A 17,569-nucleotide genomic window follows, 5' to 3' on the forward strand; every position below is an offset into this window, starting at 1 on the left:
AAATACGTATTTTAAATAACATAAAGTATGTACATTTAAACAAGTATATTAATTTAGGTATTAATGTATATATTGCATATAAAATAAAAATTTGAGTTTAAAAAACAAAATGGCTTGTGCTGTTGAAAGTGAAATATCAGATCAATTGCTTAACATTACAATGAGTGAAAAATCAAAACCAGAAATGCCATGCATTATAGTTCTGGGTATGGCTGGTTCTGGCAAAACAACTTTTGTGCAGGTTAGAATAGTTAAATTTTAAAATGATATACTTTAATTTAGGAAATAATACATCAAAATACTTAATGCAGGTTTTTTTTTTAATGGTTACTGCAAGGTTTTCTGACTAGGAAATGAAATACTTGAATATATTGAATCTAGCATAAAATTAAAATTTTTCAGCGTTTAACATCATACTTGTATTCAAAAAAACAACCACCCTATGTAATCAATTTGGATCCAGCAGTGCATGAAATACCTTACCCTGCAAACATTGATATTCGTGATACTGTTGACTACAAGGAGGTAATGAAGCAATATAATCTCGGTCCAAATGGTGCAATTATGACTTCATTAAATTTGTTTGTCACAAAGTTTGATCAAGTATTGAATTTTATAGAAAAGAAAGACAATGAATACAGGTACAGTTTTTGTTTTTGTTTTTTTTGCCAAAAAACTGATATTTTAAACACATTATAATACTTTTTACATAGACAATGTTTCTTTCATATATTTAACTTGTATTCTGCAAAAATTACTTATAAATAGTTATAATTTATTTCACAGTTCCATTATAATAGACACCCCTGGACAAATAGAAGTATTTACTTGGTCTGCTTCGGGTGCTATTATTACAGAGTCACTTGCAACAGCACTTCCAACCATCATTGTTTATGTTATAGATACAGCTCGTAGCACTAACCCGGTGACATTTATGTCAAATATGTTGTATGCATGCAGTATTATGTATAAAACAAAACTGCCATTTATTGTTCTTCTAAACAAAGTAAGTTTCATTAATTTTTTTGCTATTATACATGATTATTTTTTTCATAAATTTACCACCCTTTTATCTAAATATTAGAATTTTATTGTTTTAAATTTAGCAATATTTTTCATAGATAGATATTGTGGACCATTCATTTATAACAGATTGGATGACAAGTTTTGACTCTTTTCAAGATGCTCTGAATATGGAAACTTCATATATCTCAAACTTGACACGCTCTATGAGTTTAGTTCTTGATGAATTTTATGAAAGTCTAAAGTGTGTTGGTAAGTAAAAGATGGTGGGAATACTAGCAATTATAAACTACTTTTTGTTTTTGTTGTTGCTTATGGATATAAATATTGTTAAGATTTTTTATTGTTTTTGCTTCTATTGTTTTTGTTTCTATTATCACTTGTATTATTAAATAATATTACTTCTGCTAAATCATCTTTCCAGGAGTATCTTCAGTAACAGGCATGGGTATGGACGACTTTATGTCAGCAATAGATAAAGCAATCATTGAATATAACACAGAATACAAACCTGGTATATTTTTTTTTTTTACAATGTATTTACCTTATTACAATAATATAAAAAACCTTATTATAGTAGTATAAAAAAGAGAGAAAATATACAAATGAATGATAATAATGGAGTAAATTTTTTTAGAGCTTGACCGAAAAAAAGTTGCAAAAGAAAATACTGAAAATGTGCAAAATACTTCTAAATCCAAAAGTTCGCTAGAAAGTGGTTTGTTTAGTGCTCCAATACCACCTGATATTCCTATTAACTATGCATCAGGTTCACTGATTGAAGAAAGCGATGAAGAAAGTATTGAAGAATCAGAAATTCGTGAAGAGCATTCATTTGTTCATTTTTTAGGAAACCAGTCCAAGAATTCATAGTTTTAACTGATGATGAATTTAAAATATCTATAGAATTTCAGAAGATTATCTACAATCTAATAAAGCAGAATTGCCTAAGAATTGGATAAAACAAAGTGGATACTCATATAAAATTAAACCATTGCTTCATGAGTTAGTTATTAGCAAATTGCTTATGGTTGACTGTGCTGGTTTTTATCTTATAAAATATCAGTGACCTTTTTGTAAGGTTTGTGAAAATGGCATTTATAATTAGCATGAGTTTTTCTGCTAACTGGACAGGCAACTTTATTAAACTTTTGTTTCACAAAGTTTTTCAAGGTTTTTTCAGCTTTCCATTTTTATGAAAATTTAAAGTAAGATGTAAAAGAAATTTGAGTTTTCTCAAAATTTCTTTTTATATAATCTAGCAAACTAATGTAATATATTTGTAATAACAATGTCCATTATTTCTTGTTTTAATTCTAGTGTTTGCAAAATCAACTAATCTGGTATTTTTGAGTAAATGATTAATCTATAATTTGTTTTTCTTTTCTTTTTAATTTGATCATTACATTAAACTTCGCATAAAAAAATTAGAAATAATAAAAAAAAAAAAAGAAGAAAAAATGAAACAAATCCTGTTACGTGATAAATATATTTCTTATCCCACTGGGTAGTATTATGGTTTTCATCTATTATTACTCTAGTTATAGACTTTTTCCCAAAAAAAAAAAAAGCAATTTTTTTGCAGTTGTTGCATTAAGGATGACATCAAAGGTTTAACTTCCACTTTCAATATGTATACAGCAAAAATACAAATTTAAATTGAGAAGAAGTTTCATACTATAAAAAAAGTATTAAACCAGTAGACTTTAATGTAGAATCTGTTATCTCAAAATAAATACACACTCAGATTCTCCAGCCAAATTTTAGATTCTAAGTCTCATCGGAGTAATTAGCAGCTTATTAGCAAAAAATGTTTAACATAGAAAAAGTGTAAAATAAGCATATTTGAAAATAACATAGCAACCATAACCACAGTTGGGCTGCTTTTATGAAGAAGGTAGGCAAATAGTTACAGTTTCACAGTAGCAGTGTTTTTTTGAACAAACTCTATTTGAAAATGATAAAACTAGGGGAAAATATTGAAGGTGTGCTATGACACTTTAAAGTCTATTCCTATCTTGATTACTGGCAACTTGTATACAAAGCTCAAATCACTGCTCAAGACAAAATCAAAGATGATTTATGCTTTATGTGTACATATTTTATTAAGAGACAAATAAAAAATAGTGTATCTTAGTTGACTTGAATTTTAACACAATTACATAACTTATCTTTTTTCTTTCTCTCCTTTTTTTAGTATTTGAGATAAAACTAATTATTTCATTCAAGTTTTTTTTAACAAATTAAAATTCTTTTAAAATTTTTGGATTTACAATTTTCTGCAAAAAACAGCTAAAAATTGATGAATTGATTATGGTGCTAACAAAAACTGAAAACTGGTTTGGGAAATGATTCTGAGATTTGCAATCACTTTTTATTATATTATTAATACTATTTTATTTATATCCTCTTGTTAATTACAAGCCTTAGTTTTAATTTTAATATTAGAGTTATTTTTATTTAACAAGACAAGAAAAGCTAAAGCATGGAATTAATGGAACTAAAACACTGAATATTTGCATTTATTATTATGTAAACTTTACATGGTTTAGCTTTGTCATCTACTTACTTTGCCTCTGTTAATTGTATGCTTTTGTTTTGTAATTTACATGCTTTTGTCCTGTGTTTACATCCTTTAATTTAAGCACTTTTTCAAGTGTAAAGTAAAAGTAGGTTGATTTTTTCTTTAAGTAAAAATGTAAATTAGGTAAATTTAACAAACATAAATTTAACAAAAATTTCTTAAAGGTGACAATGGATTCTATAAAACATATATATTTGGTGTTATCTGGCAAGGGAGGTGTTGGTAAAAGTACAGTAGCCACACAAATTGCACTCGGACTTGTAAATGAGGGAAAGAAAGTAAGTCTTCTAATGGTATGAAATAACATGCAGAGAATAGTTATATTTGTGTTTTATTTTTCCAATTAGATTCCCTAAGTTTTGTTGCTAAATTTAGGTTGGTATTCTTGATGTTGACCTATGTGGACCAAGTGTTCCACATATGTTAAACTTGAAAGGAAAGGATGTTCATCAATGTTCAGAAGGGTAAATGAAGTTACATTTGAAGCTGTATACTTAATTAGATTTTTTTTCAAAATTATTCTGTTCTTTTTTTTTAAAGTTGGGTTCCTGTTTATACTGATGCATCACAACAACTAGCTGTTATGTCTATTGCTTTTCTGCTAAAAAATGAGAATGATGCTGTTGTGTGGAGAGGGCCTAAAAAGAATGGTACATTAAAGCTATTTATACATAAGTACAACTGTACTTGAATTTTACAACTTTCAAAATTGTTAAAAAGGCATTTTGCTAAGTATCTTAGGTGTGAATATGATAAAAACTGTATAATAAACATCCTTGATGTTTTAGTTACAAAAAAAAGTAGTTTGTACAGTCAGGGAGATTCTTTCACAATACTATTGTTATGCAAAAAGTAGAACCCAGTCTGTTTGAACACCCTCTAGTTTTGTAGATAATTTAATTTATAGAGAAAATTAGTAAAATTCTACTAAATTGAATTCTGAGCTCCTGTTAGATACTAACAATTAGCAGACACATTCTAATATCTTGGATACTTTTATCAGTTTGTAAATCTTAACCACAATCTTCTGCTTTGGATGCTCCTCATATGTGCAAATAATTTGTCTCTTTCAAACTTAAATGAATCCAAGAATAGCAATAACATTTACATACAACATTTGCAGATTGATTTATGATGAGAAATTTTCTCTGATTTAAACATAAAACCAGTTTTTCTTCTAATTACAACTTTTTTTGAAATATTTAGAAAGATTCTACTTACTGAATAACAATTTGAATTACATTCAGAAATAAATTCCATATAATACCACAATTTTTTGCCTATTTTCTCAGCTAATAACAATGAAGAGATTCATAACTCAAATGCCAACCTTTGCTGTTATGGATTTTGAAATGAAAAGTACCATATACCACTTATTTAGCTGACTATACCATTATCTTTACCTGGAAAGAATGCAACAACAAATTTGTTTATCAAGGTTAAAATCTTTATTGTTAAATTCTTTTTAGTTTTATATCAAAAAACTTTCTTCTTGGATTAATTCAGAAAAGCATTCGCCTTTGATTATCACATCAGGACTTTTTTTTGTGAAGATTTGGAAATAGAAAAACTGAAAAATAAGTCATGGTAGGAGTGGTAGGTCAAAGAAGAGTATTTAGAGATATCGTGTCTGGTCAAACCCTCTGATTTAAAGATTTTGGAATAATTTTGGTGGAGAAAATGTATTTCAGAAGATTGTTTTTTTGTTCAAGTGTTTCAAGGAATACATAAAACATAAACCTTTTGAAACATGTTTCTCTCCAACAATTTAAAATCAAATAAAACATTCTATTCCAATTATGCATATTTTTTAATTTGTTAAAAAGCACTTTATTTGATTAAGGATTGAATTATAAATGTGTCACTCTTTTTACCGTTAGAATTTTATTTGGCTTTTTCACATGTTAGTAACTTTATTATTATAAGTTAATTATCTTTTCTTTTTTCTTTTTCATCTCGTTTCCTTTTTTCATCTTGTTTCTAGCTATGATCAAGCAATTTGTGTCAGATGTTTATTGGAAAGATGTGGAGTATCTAATAATAGATACACCACCTGGTAGTAAATTTTAACTTTTTAATTTGTTGAAAAAGTACAATTTATTTTTAAAAGAACAAGTTATTTCAATCTAAATTTAGTGATGCAATGCTAAGCTTTTTTAAGTTGTTATACAACTTTGTTCTCAGGTACTTCCGATGAACATATCACTACAGTGGAATGCTTGCAATCACTACATCCAGATGGTGCCATCCTCATTACTACACCTCAGGTATAAAGATTAGTAAATTCTAGTATGTAATTATGATTTAATCTTATAATGTATATTATCTAATTTAGTGATGTGTGAAACAAAGGTTTTAAGTTCGAAACGAAACTAAGCCACTTTCGTTCAAATTCGATTCAATTCGAAAGTACGCTGTACTGATATTGAAATTTGGTATTTAAATACTGATAATTTATAGCGTGTGACAGAACACAGAACAGAAACGAAGCATTATACATTTTATATTCAATAACCAATCATGTTGCAGTTTTACAATGTAAACAAAATAATAAGCAACACAGATTAGACTCTAGAGTCAAATAAAAGTGAATGAAATGAGACTAGTATCATACAATACAATTACAATGTGTAATAATTCAAGTTAAAAAAAAAATCAAGTCAAGTGCTTGCAATGCAGTGCATAGAGTAAAGACCAGGACTAGTATAACATTTACAGTTATAGTTTAACAGATAATACAATACAAATAAAAGTACAATGCTATAATGAATGCAAATGCAATACAGTAATGTAAAGCAGTAGTAGGGGAGACCAGGGCTAGTTGGCAGCAAGGGTAAGTTGATGAATTGCGTTTGTCTGCAAAGCCTTTCTCAGAAAGTGCCAATAATCTCAGGAAACCTTCCTAGTTGACCATTTCATCTTTCACTGTAGTATTGTAAGGATTTGCGCATGTGCATAAAAGATATTATGATTTATGTGTTTTTTCCACATTTTTGTAACTTTTACAACTTCTTTATTTTTTCGATTTTTAAAAGCAACTGCATCAATTGCACATAAACTTGATTATAGTTATATCTTGCATGGTTCAGTGAAACATGTCCAACCATCCATTTTTTACTATTTACCTTTTTCAGGGATCGGTAGGGGAGTTTGTAACCAAATAGCTGTCAGGGTTAGTTGGCAAAATAGTGGCAGGGCAAGTTGGTTGTATATTTCAACTAAATCTGATTGCGATCAGACATAAATTTCAAGAGTTCTCCATTTTTAATTTTTTGAAATATTATAATAAAATCGATTAGATAGATAGATCACATAGATCACATGCGAAACTATAAACGAAAAACAGAGAGGGCTATAACTTCTCAAAACGTTATAAAAAATGCTGTTGATGCTGCTTTATTAGAAGGAAGATCTATACGAAAAACAGCCAAAGACTTTAATATCCCTGAAAAAAGTTTGTCCCGATACTGCAAAAAGCAACAACATCATGGTTAGGAAATATCAGGTTATATAAAATCTAGACAGGTCAGTATATATGTGTATATATATATATATATATATATATATATATATATATATATATATATATATATATATATATATATATATATATATATATATATATATATATATATATATATATGTATGTATGTATGTATGTATGTATGTATATATGTATATATATATATATATATATATATATATATATATATATATATATATATATATATATATATATATATGTATATGTATATACACACACACACACACATATTATATATAAAAATTATGTTAGTGTTTTTATTTACAAATAGAGTGCTCAATGGTCTTGAAGAACATATTAGTTATATTTTATAACTGTGTTACTGTGTGTTAACCAATGAGTGTTAAAGAACATAGCAGTTATATTTTGTAACTAGCATGTGTATTTTGTGTGTGTGTGTGTGTGTGTGTGTGTGTGTGTGTGTGTGTGTGTGTGTGTGTGTGTGTGTGTGTGTGTGTGTGTGTGTGTGTGTGCATATATATAGTGTTATTTATTTTAATATTGGTATTGTTCATTTAGGTCTTTACTGATTTACAAGAAGATTTGTTGGAACAATATCTGACTAAAGCTTCTGATATTTATTATGGACTTTCTCCTAAGGAAGTAAGGAAACTAGCTTATCAGTATGGAAAAGCGAATAGCATAAAAATGCCTCATAATTGGAGTGCAAATGAAGCAGCTGGAGAGGACAGTGCTTACCTCAAAAGGCACAAAAAACTGTCAATAAGAAAACCTGAGGCAACAGGTATTGTGGGTAACTCATTTCCATTAGCATGTACCCCTAATAATATCAAGGCTGGTTTTGCAAAAACAGGAATTTTCCCTCTAAATGTTAACATTTTTAGTGAACACAATTTTATGCCAGCCTATACCACAGATAGACCATCTCCAAAACAAGACTGTGCTGTGGAAAGTACAGTGCTAAATATAAGTAATGTAACTGATGTTGACTTTACAATATCAGAGAATGACATGTTAGAAGCTGGTTGCTCAAAAGATACAGAACCACATCATGATATTCAAGCAATAATGATGTACAATGCATCTACAGAGTCAACTGTAGTTCTATTGGCTGAAGATTTAAGACAATTCAAAAAAGAAGAACCAAGAAAAAGAGTTAGGGTTAGTAAAAGAAATAGAACCACATCAATTCTTACAGATTCACCAAATATGAATGTTTTAAAAATAGAAAGAGAATCAGCTAAAAAGAAAAAGTTAGCAATTGAAGAGAGAAAACAAACAAAAAAGTTAAATAAAGATAATAATAAGTAAAAGATCAACTAGTAAAGGAAGTATACACTTAATGGGAAAAAGTTTGAATTGTAAATAGCTCTGTAATAAATAACTCTGTAGAATAACAAATAGCTCTGTAGAATAGGAGTGTTTTTGTTTGGTTTGTGTTGGAATATTCTAAAAGTAAACCAGAAGAAGTCTGGGTTCAATGCACCCAATCAGAATAAGTCTGGGTTCAATGCACCCAATGTCACCTTTGGGCTCACAAGTTATGCATAATCAAAAACTCTTTGTTTTTCATTTGCAATAATTGCTGCTAGCCGATTTGAAACTCAATTAGTTGAAAATATTCATATAATAAAATAATATACGTTTTAATTCTTATTGTATAACCATAAATTGGGAACACTGATTTGTTTTCACTTTTTTTCACTTTTTAATTATATTATACTTTTTAATTATATACTTTTTAATTATAATTACTCTTTTGCTTAAAATGTTTCAATGACTTGACCCAAAAGTTAGATGATATTGATAAAAGTATATTTTAGCTATTATTTCTTTAAAAAAAAAGGGATGGGGGGTTAAAATATTATTGGAATACATATAAATAGGACCTTAAACTTTAATTTTTATTATTGTGAGTCAACTTACCCCTTGAGTATAAGCAACTTAACCCGTGATGGGGTAAGTTGGCGTAATTTTTTTTTTTTATGAATGAATTTTTTTTGTAAATGAATGCAACTTTTAAAAGTTACCCAAATTCATACTCTTCGGGACTACACTTTAATATTTTCAAAAAAGTGTGCTGTTAGGGCTAAAGTGCTTATAGAGTAAAAACCGAGTCAACTAGCCCTGGTTTGTGTCATGGTTGCTCAAGGCAACGTCCACCTCCACCAACACCAGTACCGCCACGAATTCCTTAGAGTACTGATGAAGACTGTCTACAACAGTAGCTTACTGTTGTTCAGAGAAGAAGATGGATTTGTAGCGTGGATCAAGAAATGTACACGCTGCATCAGGCAAAGCTGATATAAATTGCTGAAATTGTCGGTCTGGTTTTGACTTTAATTTTCAAGCAAGAAGTACACCACAACCCTTATGTGAAGGATCATTGATGAATTGCTGCAATTGCTGATTTAAGCCATGCAAAGCCGGAATTTTCATAGACAGCGTTGGGTAGTTCTTGCCACATAATTCTCTACTTGCTTGTTCAAATGGAGCAAGAATTGTGTGATAGCCTTCAGCAAGCTTCTATTCTCATTAGTCAAATTATCAATTTTTTCACTTATTGCTAGCTCTGCAGGTATAACAATTTTTTCTTCGCATAATCTCTTCAGCATAAAGTAATCCGAGTTCCACCTGGTAGCAACATTGATTATCAGTTCTCGTTCTGCCTTTCCTAATCGCTTCTGCTCTCTGTGCAAATTCTGTGTAGCCTGGCAGCTATGGTGATAATGTGACAATACGACGGCTTTTGGAAAGGATAGTCTGCATTCCATCATTTTCACTCATGGCATCATTGATGGTTAATTGTAAAGTGTGATCAAAAAAAGAAAGATCATAAAATGATTGTGAGAGATTCATGACGCTCTTCATTTTACTGCCATTATCATGCAATGCATAAATTGGAACAGTCCGAGGAAGTTCCCAATTATCAATAGTCTTGTCTAAAGATTTAAGAATGCTTTCGCCGGTATGTTTTCCTGGAAACGGCTTGTTTTCTAATGCAAATGTCTTTAATTCAAATTCAGGATTTACATATGACAGACAGAAATAAATAAATGGATCTTTCGCCCTCAAAGTCTACAGGTCAGTCGTGAATGAATATGAAGGAATATCTTCAAAATTTTGATATTTCATTAGCAGTTTTCTGTTTTACACTACAACATAACTCAGGTACAACTGATTAAGAAAACGTAGTTCTGCTTGGCACCAGATATTGTAGTTCCATTAATTTCATCAGTTCTTTGAATCATCTGCCATCTACAAAGTCGTATAGCAACATGTCTAGAGCAAGCATGCGACCAATCGAATTTGTTATAGCGATGACACTTGGATGGCTAAACAACCAATGTACTTTCTTATTAAAAAAATCATCAACTTTATATTGCTTCTTATTTTCATTTTTCAGTTCTTGTTCTGTAAGTTTTCTTTTACGATTCTTTTCATTTCTCGCTACACACTCTTTATGCGCTTTTGGATGAACAGCTTGTAAGTGAGCATAAAGACCTGTTGTTGCTTCAGTTATTCAGCAAATGCCTATAATTCTATTGCTGTTCGTTTTTTGTCTACTAAAAAATTCCCAGACAATACTTCGACAATTACCATCGTTAGTATCCGCCATTGTGGTACTGTTTAACTTTTTTCTTTCACTTTTAAACGATAAAATTCAATTAACCTTGGGTTCGCTTCAAAACCAAGATACTATACTTCGAAAATTCGAATGGTTCGAAACTAAAAAAAAAGTTTGATTCGAAATGAAACTAAAAGTCAGTTTCGAATTCTCAATCGAAGTTTCGAATTTCGCACCTCACTAATCTAATTATAATATATTATTATAAACACCAATTATATTATGAAGTTTATGAAATTAAATGTTGTAATAATGCGTATTTGTAAAGTTTGTTATACATTTGTATTATTTAAGTCTATAACAAGAGCCTATTCCAGTTAAAACAATGGTATTTGGCAAAGCACTAGATTTTAGTGCAAATGATATTATGTGCTTCTTTTTTTTTTTTTTTTTTTTTTTTTGATTGTTAGAATCCTTTTCAAAGAATCATCAAAAGGATCAATGAATCTTGCATTGATTTGACAGAAGAAAAAAAAAGATTAACAATCAAACAATAATTGTACTAAAAGCATGTTTGTAAAATGCACTGTAAATATAATATATATAAAATATACACTTAAATATGAGTATTTACATATAAAATACACATGTTAGATCTATACCAAGATATATATTTATCACTTATTTTGAATTTTTTTGCCAGTTTGGTAAACTTTTACTTTTTTTTGTTGGTTTTGTTTTTACATGTTTATGTTTATTCTGTTTTGCTTTTGTTTTTTTGTTGTTGTTTTTTGTTTTTTTTCTTATAGAGATTAAAAAAACTTTGTTTCATTTAGAATGTTGCTACTGCTGATGTTCGAAGAGAGATAACTTTCTGTCGAAAAACTGGGATAAAAATCATAGGTATTGTTGAAAATATGAGTGGCTTTGTGTGTCCGTCATGTTTGGTAAGAATTTTTAGGAAGTTTAAATATTTTATTACATGTTATTCCAAGCTAATAATTTATAAAATTTGGTTTTAAAGAGTTATAAATTTTTTTGGGCATACAGTGAGTGATGGTTGTTAAAGGAAATACTCTCACGAAAAATCAAAAAATATCAAAGTTATAACAATTATGATTTCTATTAAATGATCAACAGCGTTAACATGTAAAATGGGGAACATCAGTTGTTCCTGTTTCATGCAATTAAGAATGTTAAAACCGCCTCGCCTAACTGCAATGCTCAAGTTAAAAAAGCAATAAACAATCATAATAACCTTCTTCGGGAAAATTCTTTTAACTCGAAAATAATCTAGAATATGAAATGTTGTCTCACATCCTGCTAATTAGAGAATTTTTTTTATCATTATTTTGCCTCTTATAGTTAAAACAGTTAAAAAGAAAAGCAATTTCTTTAACTGACTTAATGTGGCAGAGACCAAAAGATCCAACCAAAAAAGCGTAACAAATTTCGTCTATTGCATGTTACAAAAGTGTTCGTTGAAACACAATTATAGCATTTCAATTTTAATGTTTAGATGACCTACCATCTAAGTTATTGAAGATAATGCAACTTAATCTCAGAGGGCTTATTACAATCGATCGTGTTATTCTGAACTAGTCCCCTAAAACTTATCCTTCTAAAAATTATTGGTCCATTTCAGTGCTCCCAATACTTTCAAAGAGTTGTAAAAGTCCATAAACTAATAGCATATCTTATAAAAAGAGTTAATACCTTATAGAAACTTTTTATGAGACTTTTTATGAATGTTTGATTTTTACATTTTTATAGGCTTTTGCTCCTTACTTAAACTTCCTCCCGCATCCTCACTAGTAAATGATCTACTTTGCATAGGCTTAAAGAGTTTATTGTTTTGTTATCATCTATATATTTAAAACTTTACGTGAGATATACAGTTTTTTTGTATTTTCTTTTGAAATGAACTAAATTATATTCATGTATTTAAGGAATGTTCAAATGTCTTTTCAAGTGGTGGCGGAGAAGCGTTAGCCAAATATGCAGAGGTTCCTTTTCTAGGTCAGTAAGATCAAAGTTGTAATCTTTTTTTTTTGACAAATCCATCAGACATTTTTAATTGAGGATTTAACAAAAAAAAAATGACCATAAAGTTAATAATCATATTCCAATTAGAGTTTTATTTATTATCTTGAATCTTTGTTGCATTATTTTGTACGTAAAGCTGTTTGAGTTATGAAAACAAATATTTTTTAAGCATCGGCATTACGTTTTTCCGTTGATAACCAATAATGAATTAAGTACACATTTCCAAATCAGTCTTTTTATGTAATTTTCTAAAGTTATTAAAATTGATCTTTTTATGCGTATAAATTATTTTAAATTTGATTTATATCAAATAACTGATATAAAAGTGTGTACTTTTATTCGTTATTGACGGAAAAACAAAACGGCGATGTTTAAAATATTTCATTCGTAAGCGTTTTTATTGTTTTTTTTTTTAGGAAATATCCCAATTGATCCGTCACTCAGCGCCGCTTTAGAAAAAGGAGAAAACTTCATGAAAACACAAAGTTCACCCACAGTTGAAGCTATCATGCATATCATCAAAAACCTTGCGTAGTGTTTTGTTGTTTTCGATTAAACAGAAGTTCTATTTGTTCCTGTATGTTTTATCAAATCGAGTTGACACTGCTAAAATATTGACTTTTGAATCGACTGAATCGACTCTCACTTTTTTTTTATGGCAACTGCTGAACCTCTAGAAGGGATCCTAGATCTAAAAGTAGTAAATAAATACGATCAAAATTGCTATTTACTTTATAAAAGAGCCTGCTATGTCTTTGCTAAAAAACAGAATATTAAGTAAAAATATCTTTTGTTGGTTATAATCTTTAAGATTTTTGATGGCTGTGGGGGGGGGGGGGGGGGGAGTACTCAAGAACTGCTAGAATACAGATTCTCTTCACCTAATCTATTGTAAAGGTGATTTTCTAAAAAAATATTTTTTACGAAAAAGTAAAATGTCTAAAATTATACCTTTATGAAAATATATTTTCGAAAATTAAATAAGTTGTGTTATATGAATTATAGTTACTATTTCTCATCTTTATATTTGCAGATTTAACATAAAAGCAAAATGAACTTAAACCACGGTCTGTAAAAGCCAATACATGGCCTACTTTATACACGGCCGGATATGTTGCATAAATAGGCCGAAAATAAGAAGGCCAGTTTTTCAATATTTTAAGTTTGTGTTTTAAAACGTAAAATAGTTTTAACAGTAACACTTAATGTTTCCTAAGTTTTAAGTTTATTAAGTATTCGTTATTTAAATTTTTTTAGGTTAACTCATCTGTGTTTTGAAATTTTGAATATTAAATAAGTAATTAAATTATCAAATATTAAATTAGTAAAACCATATTTCACAGTTCATTTCAAATATATAATTAACATTTAAAATATAACAGATGCATTTATAAGATAGCATTTGGAGTTGAGATGTTAATGATATTTAAATTATAAAAAAAAATTGAAGTTAAAACAATTTATTTGTGTAAACAATATATATGTATGTATGTATATATATATAAATATAAATATATATATATATATATATATATATATATATATATATATATATATATATATATATATATATATATATCTTCACAACATTTTGTTTTTTCTTCTTTTTCTCTTTGCCTCCTTTTGAAAGATAATACTTTGTTGATAATCTTTGTGTTTACTACCACTTACAATCTTTTGTTCATTATCATAAAAAATATTTATTACTGTTTGATTGACAAGAGAAAATTCCCACTGAAAATGAGTACCACAAAAAAATTTTTGGTTCAAATTTTATTTATATGCAATATTTTCGCTAACTTTTCTGATCTTAAGAGTTTCCAATGTAAGTAGACTTTCTTTCACTGCATCAAGCATAGCAAAACAACTAATAACATGACTTCCAGTTAACTTTGAGGGAGTTAAGAGACCTCCTCTGGATAGTAGGTCAATATATTCTGTATTTATGTCAATGACATCACTTTTTAGCGTACGTAATTTACGTTTCAATTTTTTAAGTAACTTTCTGCATATATATCCAGCAATAAAATTAGCAACCTCTCTACTGTTTTCATCTAACTCACATTCCTAAATTTCATTATTAAAAAGTTCTAAAATTGAATTCAGATTCACATCTGAATAAAAAGTTTTTAAATCCAGTTTTCAAAAGTCAAAATTCTTTTTTAATAATGATCTCATTTGCGAAATTATACCACCAAGTTAAAATCTACCACTGTGGTATTCACAAGATTGCTGCAGATACATTTCATCAAAAAAAGTAACACAATAATTGCTTATTTTGTCCTCATTTAACAATAAATTTAATCATCTTATTGAATCAATTCCACCTGATACTAACTTCTTTAATAATGACTTTGACGGTAAAGGACGTTGTTCCAAAAGATGCGAATAAGCCTGAGATGATGAATACCTTTGCATCAGTGCAAAACGTAACACTTTTGAAGAATATGGAGGATCACCTTTAGATTTGAAAAAGATTCGTTTTGAAAGTTCATTAACAAAATAATTCCCTTCAATAAGGTTATGCATATAATACACCAAATTATTTAAAATAGATAAACTTATGAGTTTACAGTTGTTGATAGTTTTAAACCAACGAGGAATTGGACAACTTTTATAATGTAGTTTTACATGCAAATTGTTATCAACACAAATTGTTATTGTTATTGATTCGATAAAAGGAGTGAGAACATTGACATCCTTTAAAAAATGCCTGAAAATTCATTTTTATCTTTCAAGTTCAAGCTTCAAATAAAGTTGAAAGGGTCTTTTTTTAGATAAATTTTGGATAACATTTTCCTCAAATAAATAGATCAATTCATTAAATCATATCTCAACTTACCTATCACTGACTCTTAAAGCACATGGTATTTTTTTCCATGTACCAGAATTCATCGAATACCATGGCATTTTACTTGGATTGTTCAGTGAATATGCCACAGAAGCAAACCATTCAAAGTTCAAAGACCACTGAAAAAGATGCAAAAAAAGAAACAAATTGCATCTAGAAAATTGTTCTAAACAAATTGGTTCAAAGTTTTTGCAGTGAATTCTCGACAACAACTACTTGTAAAGTCATTGAAGAAACTTAGAAGTTTTTTAGTAAGAAAAAACCCCACTAGTAGAAACAAGTTCATCAAATTGGAATAATTTGCAAAAATTCATGCTTAAATGGCTGTGTACTTATTATCTATTTAGATTTTTAATATAAAAATTCACTACTATTATATTATTTAATAAAAAAGCTATTTATTTTTGTACTTTAATTTTTGTGACATTATTTGTGAAAAGTTTATGGTTAAAAAATAGCTTTCTTAAAACTTGTGAATGGAAGGTGTTTTTTTAAATCAATATCTTAAAAATGAAATATCTTTTTCGGAAAAAGCTAATAGATTTTGATATTATACATCGTTACTCCAACATGAGTATATATTTATACCTCAAAAAGGTTTTTTTGAATCTCTGTAAACCCTGAAATTTACAGACAGTTAAACCATTTTGAGAAAAAAGAAGAAAAATTGGATTTAATCCGTAAGAGGTCGATAAATGCGAAAATGAAATATACAACTACATAATTGTATATTTTGATGCACAATTGTCATATTAAATCTTTAATATAATTTAGTGCTAAAAATAGAGAGCAAAAATATCAGTGCTAAAAACAAACAAACAAAAAAATCATTTCATTATAAATTTTTGAAATGAAGAAAACCTTGATTTTAGCAATTACTTTTGATTACAAGAGCATACATTCAAATTAAAAAAAAGAAGATGGATGACGTTAAAAAAGATGAATCGTGGTTTAAAACATGTTTTTCCTTTCATCGTTTTATTCATCTATCATTTATAAACGGGCTCTTACTAGTTAAAAAGTGCAAGTTTTTATTTTTCAACACTGCTGGGGTTTTTGCATGTTTTGTTATTAAATACCCAAAGAACCACTCTGGTAAAAAATAGGATGCAAGTTTACTACGTAATTTCATCAGTGTCAAACTTTTTGGGAGAAAAATCATTAAGAAAGAAATAATTAATCAAGCAATTTTTTACCGTCTTCCAATAAACTTTTTTTTTTAATGTGGCTGTATGTCTGCTTTAAACTGAATGATTTTTAGGATATTAAAATGAGTCAATCAAATATTTCTAATATTTTAAAAACTCGTATTTTAACAAAATTTATAAAAGAATAAAAATTGAAAATTAAACAACTACATGGAATTGAATGGAATTGACAAAAATCATCTGTTGCAAAGAATGATGATAACAGCACCTTGTGACTAAATAAAGAAGTTTGTAATTTCTATCAAATTAACAAAGAATTTTTAAAAAAAAGTATGTTTGATATGGTAAAGGAATTACTCAGACTGTTAAGCAAGTTTAATGAAGTTTTAGAGGTTCTGGACAGAGACACACTTTGACATGACGTCAGAATAGAATTATTTTGTTCTATCTCCAATTTTAAACGTTGGGAGAAAATGAATTGTTAATTTTACTAAGTAATGATTACTTTTAAAATAAATTATTTTTTGAAATTTTTTTATTAAATAGTTTCTTTAAATATAAATTATTTAAAGAATAAGTTATTATTTCTTCAAAAAGTAACAGTAAAATTTTAAATAATTTTTACTTATAGAAAAAAATCAAAAACTTTCTTTCAACGTATAAAATGGGAGATAGAACAAAATAATTCTAACCTGACGATGAGCGTTTAGTTAGTAGCTATCGTGAGTTTAATTAGTAGCCATCGTGAGTTTATGGAAACAAGGTTCCATAAACTCTCGATTACTACTAATAAACGCTTCCATTTTTTTGAATACTTTTGGCATATTTCATACAGACTTATATT

General features: G+C 28.3%; 4 protein-coding genes across 4 annotated transcripts in view; all 4 read left to right on the forward strand.

Moving 5' to 3' along the window:
• Positions 1-17,569, forward strand: part of LOC149885926 (E3 SUMO-protein ligase ZBED1-like) — a 131,892-nt gene that overhangs the window by 91,768 nt on the left and 22,555 nt on the right. The window lies entirely within an intron of this gene.
• Positions 25-2,324, forward strand: LOC145184918 (GPN-loop GTPase 1-like). Its single transcript, XM_090093111.1, has 6 exons — positions 25-241; positions 403-641; positions 787-1,006; positions 1,122-1,275; positions 1,448-1,537; positions 1,661-2,324. Exons 1-6 carry the CDS (start codon positions 110-112, stop codon positions 1,894-1,896), a joined length of 1,071 nt encoding a protein of 356 aa, XP_089949237.1. The 5' UTR covers positions 25-109; the 3' UTR covers positions 1,897-2,324.
• LOC145184414 (cytosolic Fe-S cluster assembly factor NUBP2 homolog) lies at positions 3,706-13,707 on the forward strand. Its single transcript, XM_090093112.1, has 8 exons — positions 3,706-3,885; positions 3,983-4,071; positions 4,148-4,257; positions 5,592-5,663; positions 5,792-5,874; positions 11,517-11,627; positions 12,630-12,699; positions 13,143-13,707. The coding sequence occupies exons 1-8, from the start codon at positions 3,778-3,780 to the stop codon at positions 13,259-13,261; spliced, it is 762 nt and encodes a 253-aa protein (XP_089949238.1). The 5' UTR covers positions 3,706-3,777; the 3' UTR covers positions 13,262-13,707.
• LOC149885933 (uncharacterized) lies at positions 6,929-8,548 on the forward strand. The gene is made up of 3 exons (XM_090093213.1): positions 6,929-7,061; positions 7,423-7,475; positions 7,671-8,548. Exons 1-3 carry the CDS (start codon positions 6,929-6,931, stop codon positions 8,421-8,423), a joined length of 939 nt encoding a protein of 312 aa, XP_089949339.1. The 3' UTR covers positions 8,424-8,548.

Source organism: Hydra viridissima, unplaced genomic scaffold, assembly GCF_058129835.1.
Source record: "Hydra viridissima isolate aposymbiotic clone 2 unplaced genomic scaffold, HvirCarnegie_v1 scaffold_7, whole genome shotgun sequence".
NCBI classification, from domain to species: Eukaryota; Metazoa; Cnidaria; class Hydrozoa; order Anthoathecata; family Hydridae; genus Hydra; species Hydra viridissima.

What these genes read in the sequence shown, in the direction of transcription:
- LOC145184918 (XM_090093111.1), top strand. Translation starts at nt 110, where the DNA reads ATGGCTTGTGCTGTTGAAAGTGAAATATCAGATCAATTGCTTAACATT. An exon ending in AAGAAAGACAATGAATACAG is followed by an intron (nt 642 to 786) that starts GTACAGTTTTTG and finishes TTTATTTCACAG; the next exon opens with TTCCATTATAATAGACACCC. An exon ending in TTATTGTTCTTCTAAACAAA is followed by an intron (nt 1,007 to 1,121) that starts GTAAGTTTCATT and finishes TATTTTTCATAG; the next exon opens with ATAGATATTGTGGACCATTC.
- LOC145184414 (XM_090093112.1), top strand. Translation starts at nt 3,778, where the DNA reads ATGGATTCTATAAAACATATATATTTGGTGTTATCTGGCAAGGGAGGT. An exon ending in TCCTCATTACTACACCTCAG is followed by an intron (nt 5,875 to 11,516) that starts GTATAAAGATTA and finishes TGTTTCATTTAG; the next exon opens with AATGTTGCTACTGCTGATGT. An exon ending in TGCAGAGGTTCCTTTTCTAG is followed by an intron (nt 12,700 to 13,142) that starts GTCAGTAAGATC and finishes TTTTTTTTTTAG; the next exon opens with GAAATATCCCAATTGATCCG.
- LOC149885933 (XM_090093213.1), top strand. Translation starts at nt 6,929, where the DNA reads ATGCGAAACTATAAACGAAAAACAGAGAGGGCTATAACTTCTCAAAAC. An exon ending in CTTTAATATCCCTGAAAAAA is followed by an intron (nt 7,062 to 7,422) that starts GTTTGTCCCGAT and finishes ATTTACAAATAG; the next exon opens with AGTGCTCAATGGTCTTGAAG. An exon ending in TATTTTATAACTGTGTTACT is followed by an intron (nt 7,476 to 7,670) that starts GTGTGTTAACCA and finishes TTGTTCATTTAG; the next exon opens with GTCTTTACTGATTTACAAGA.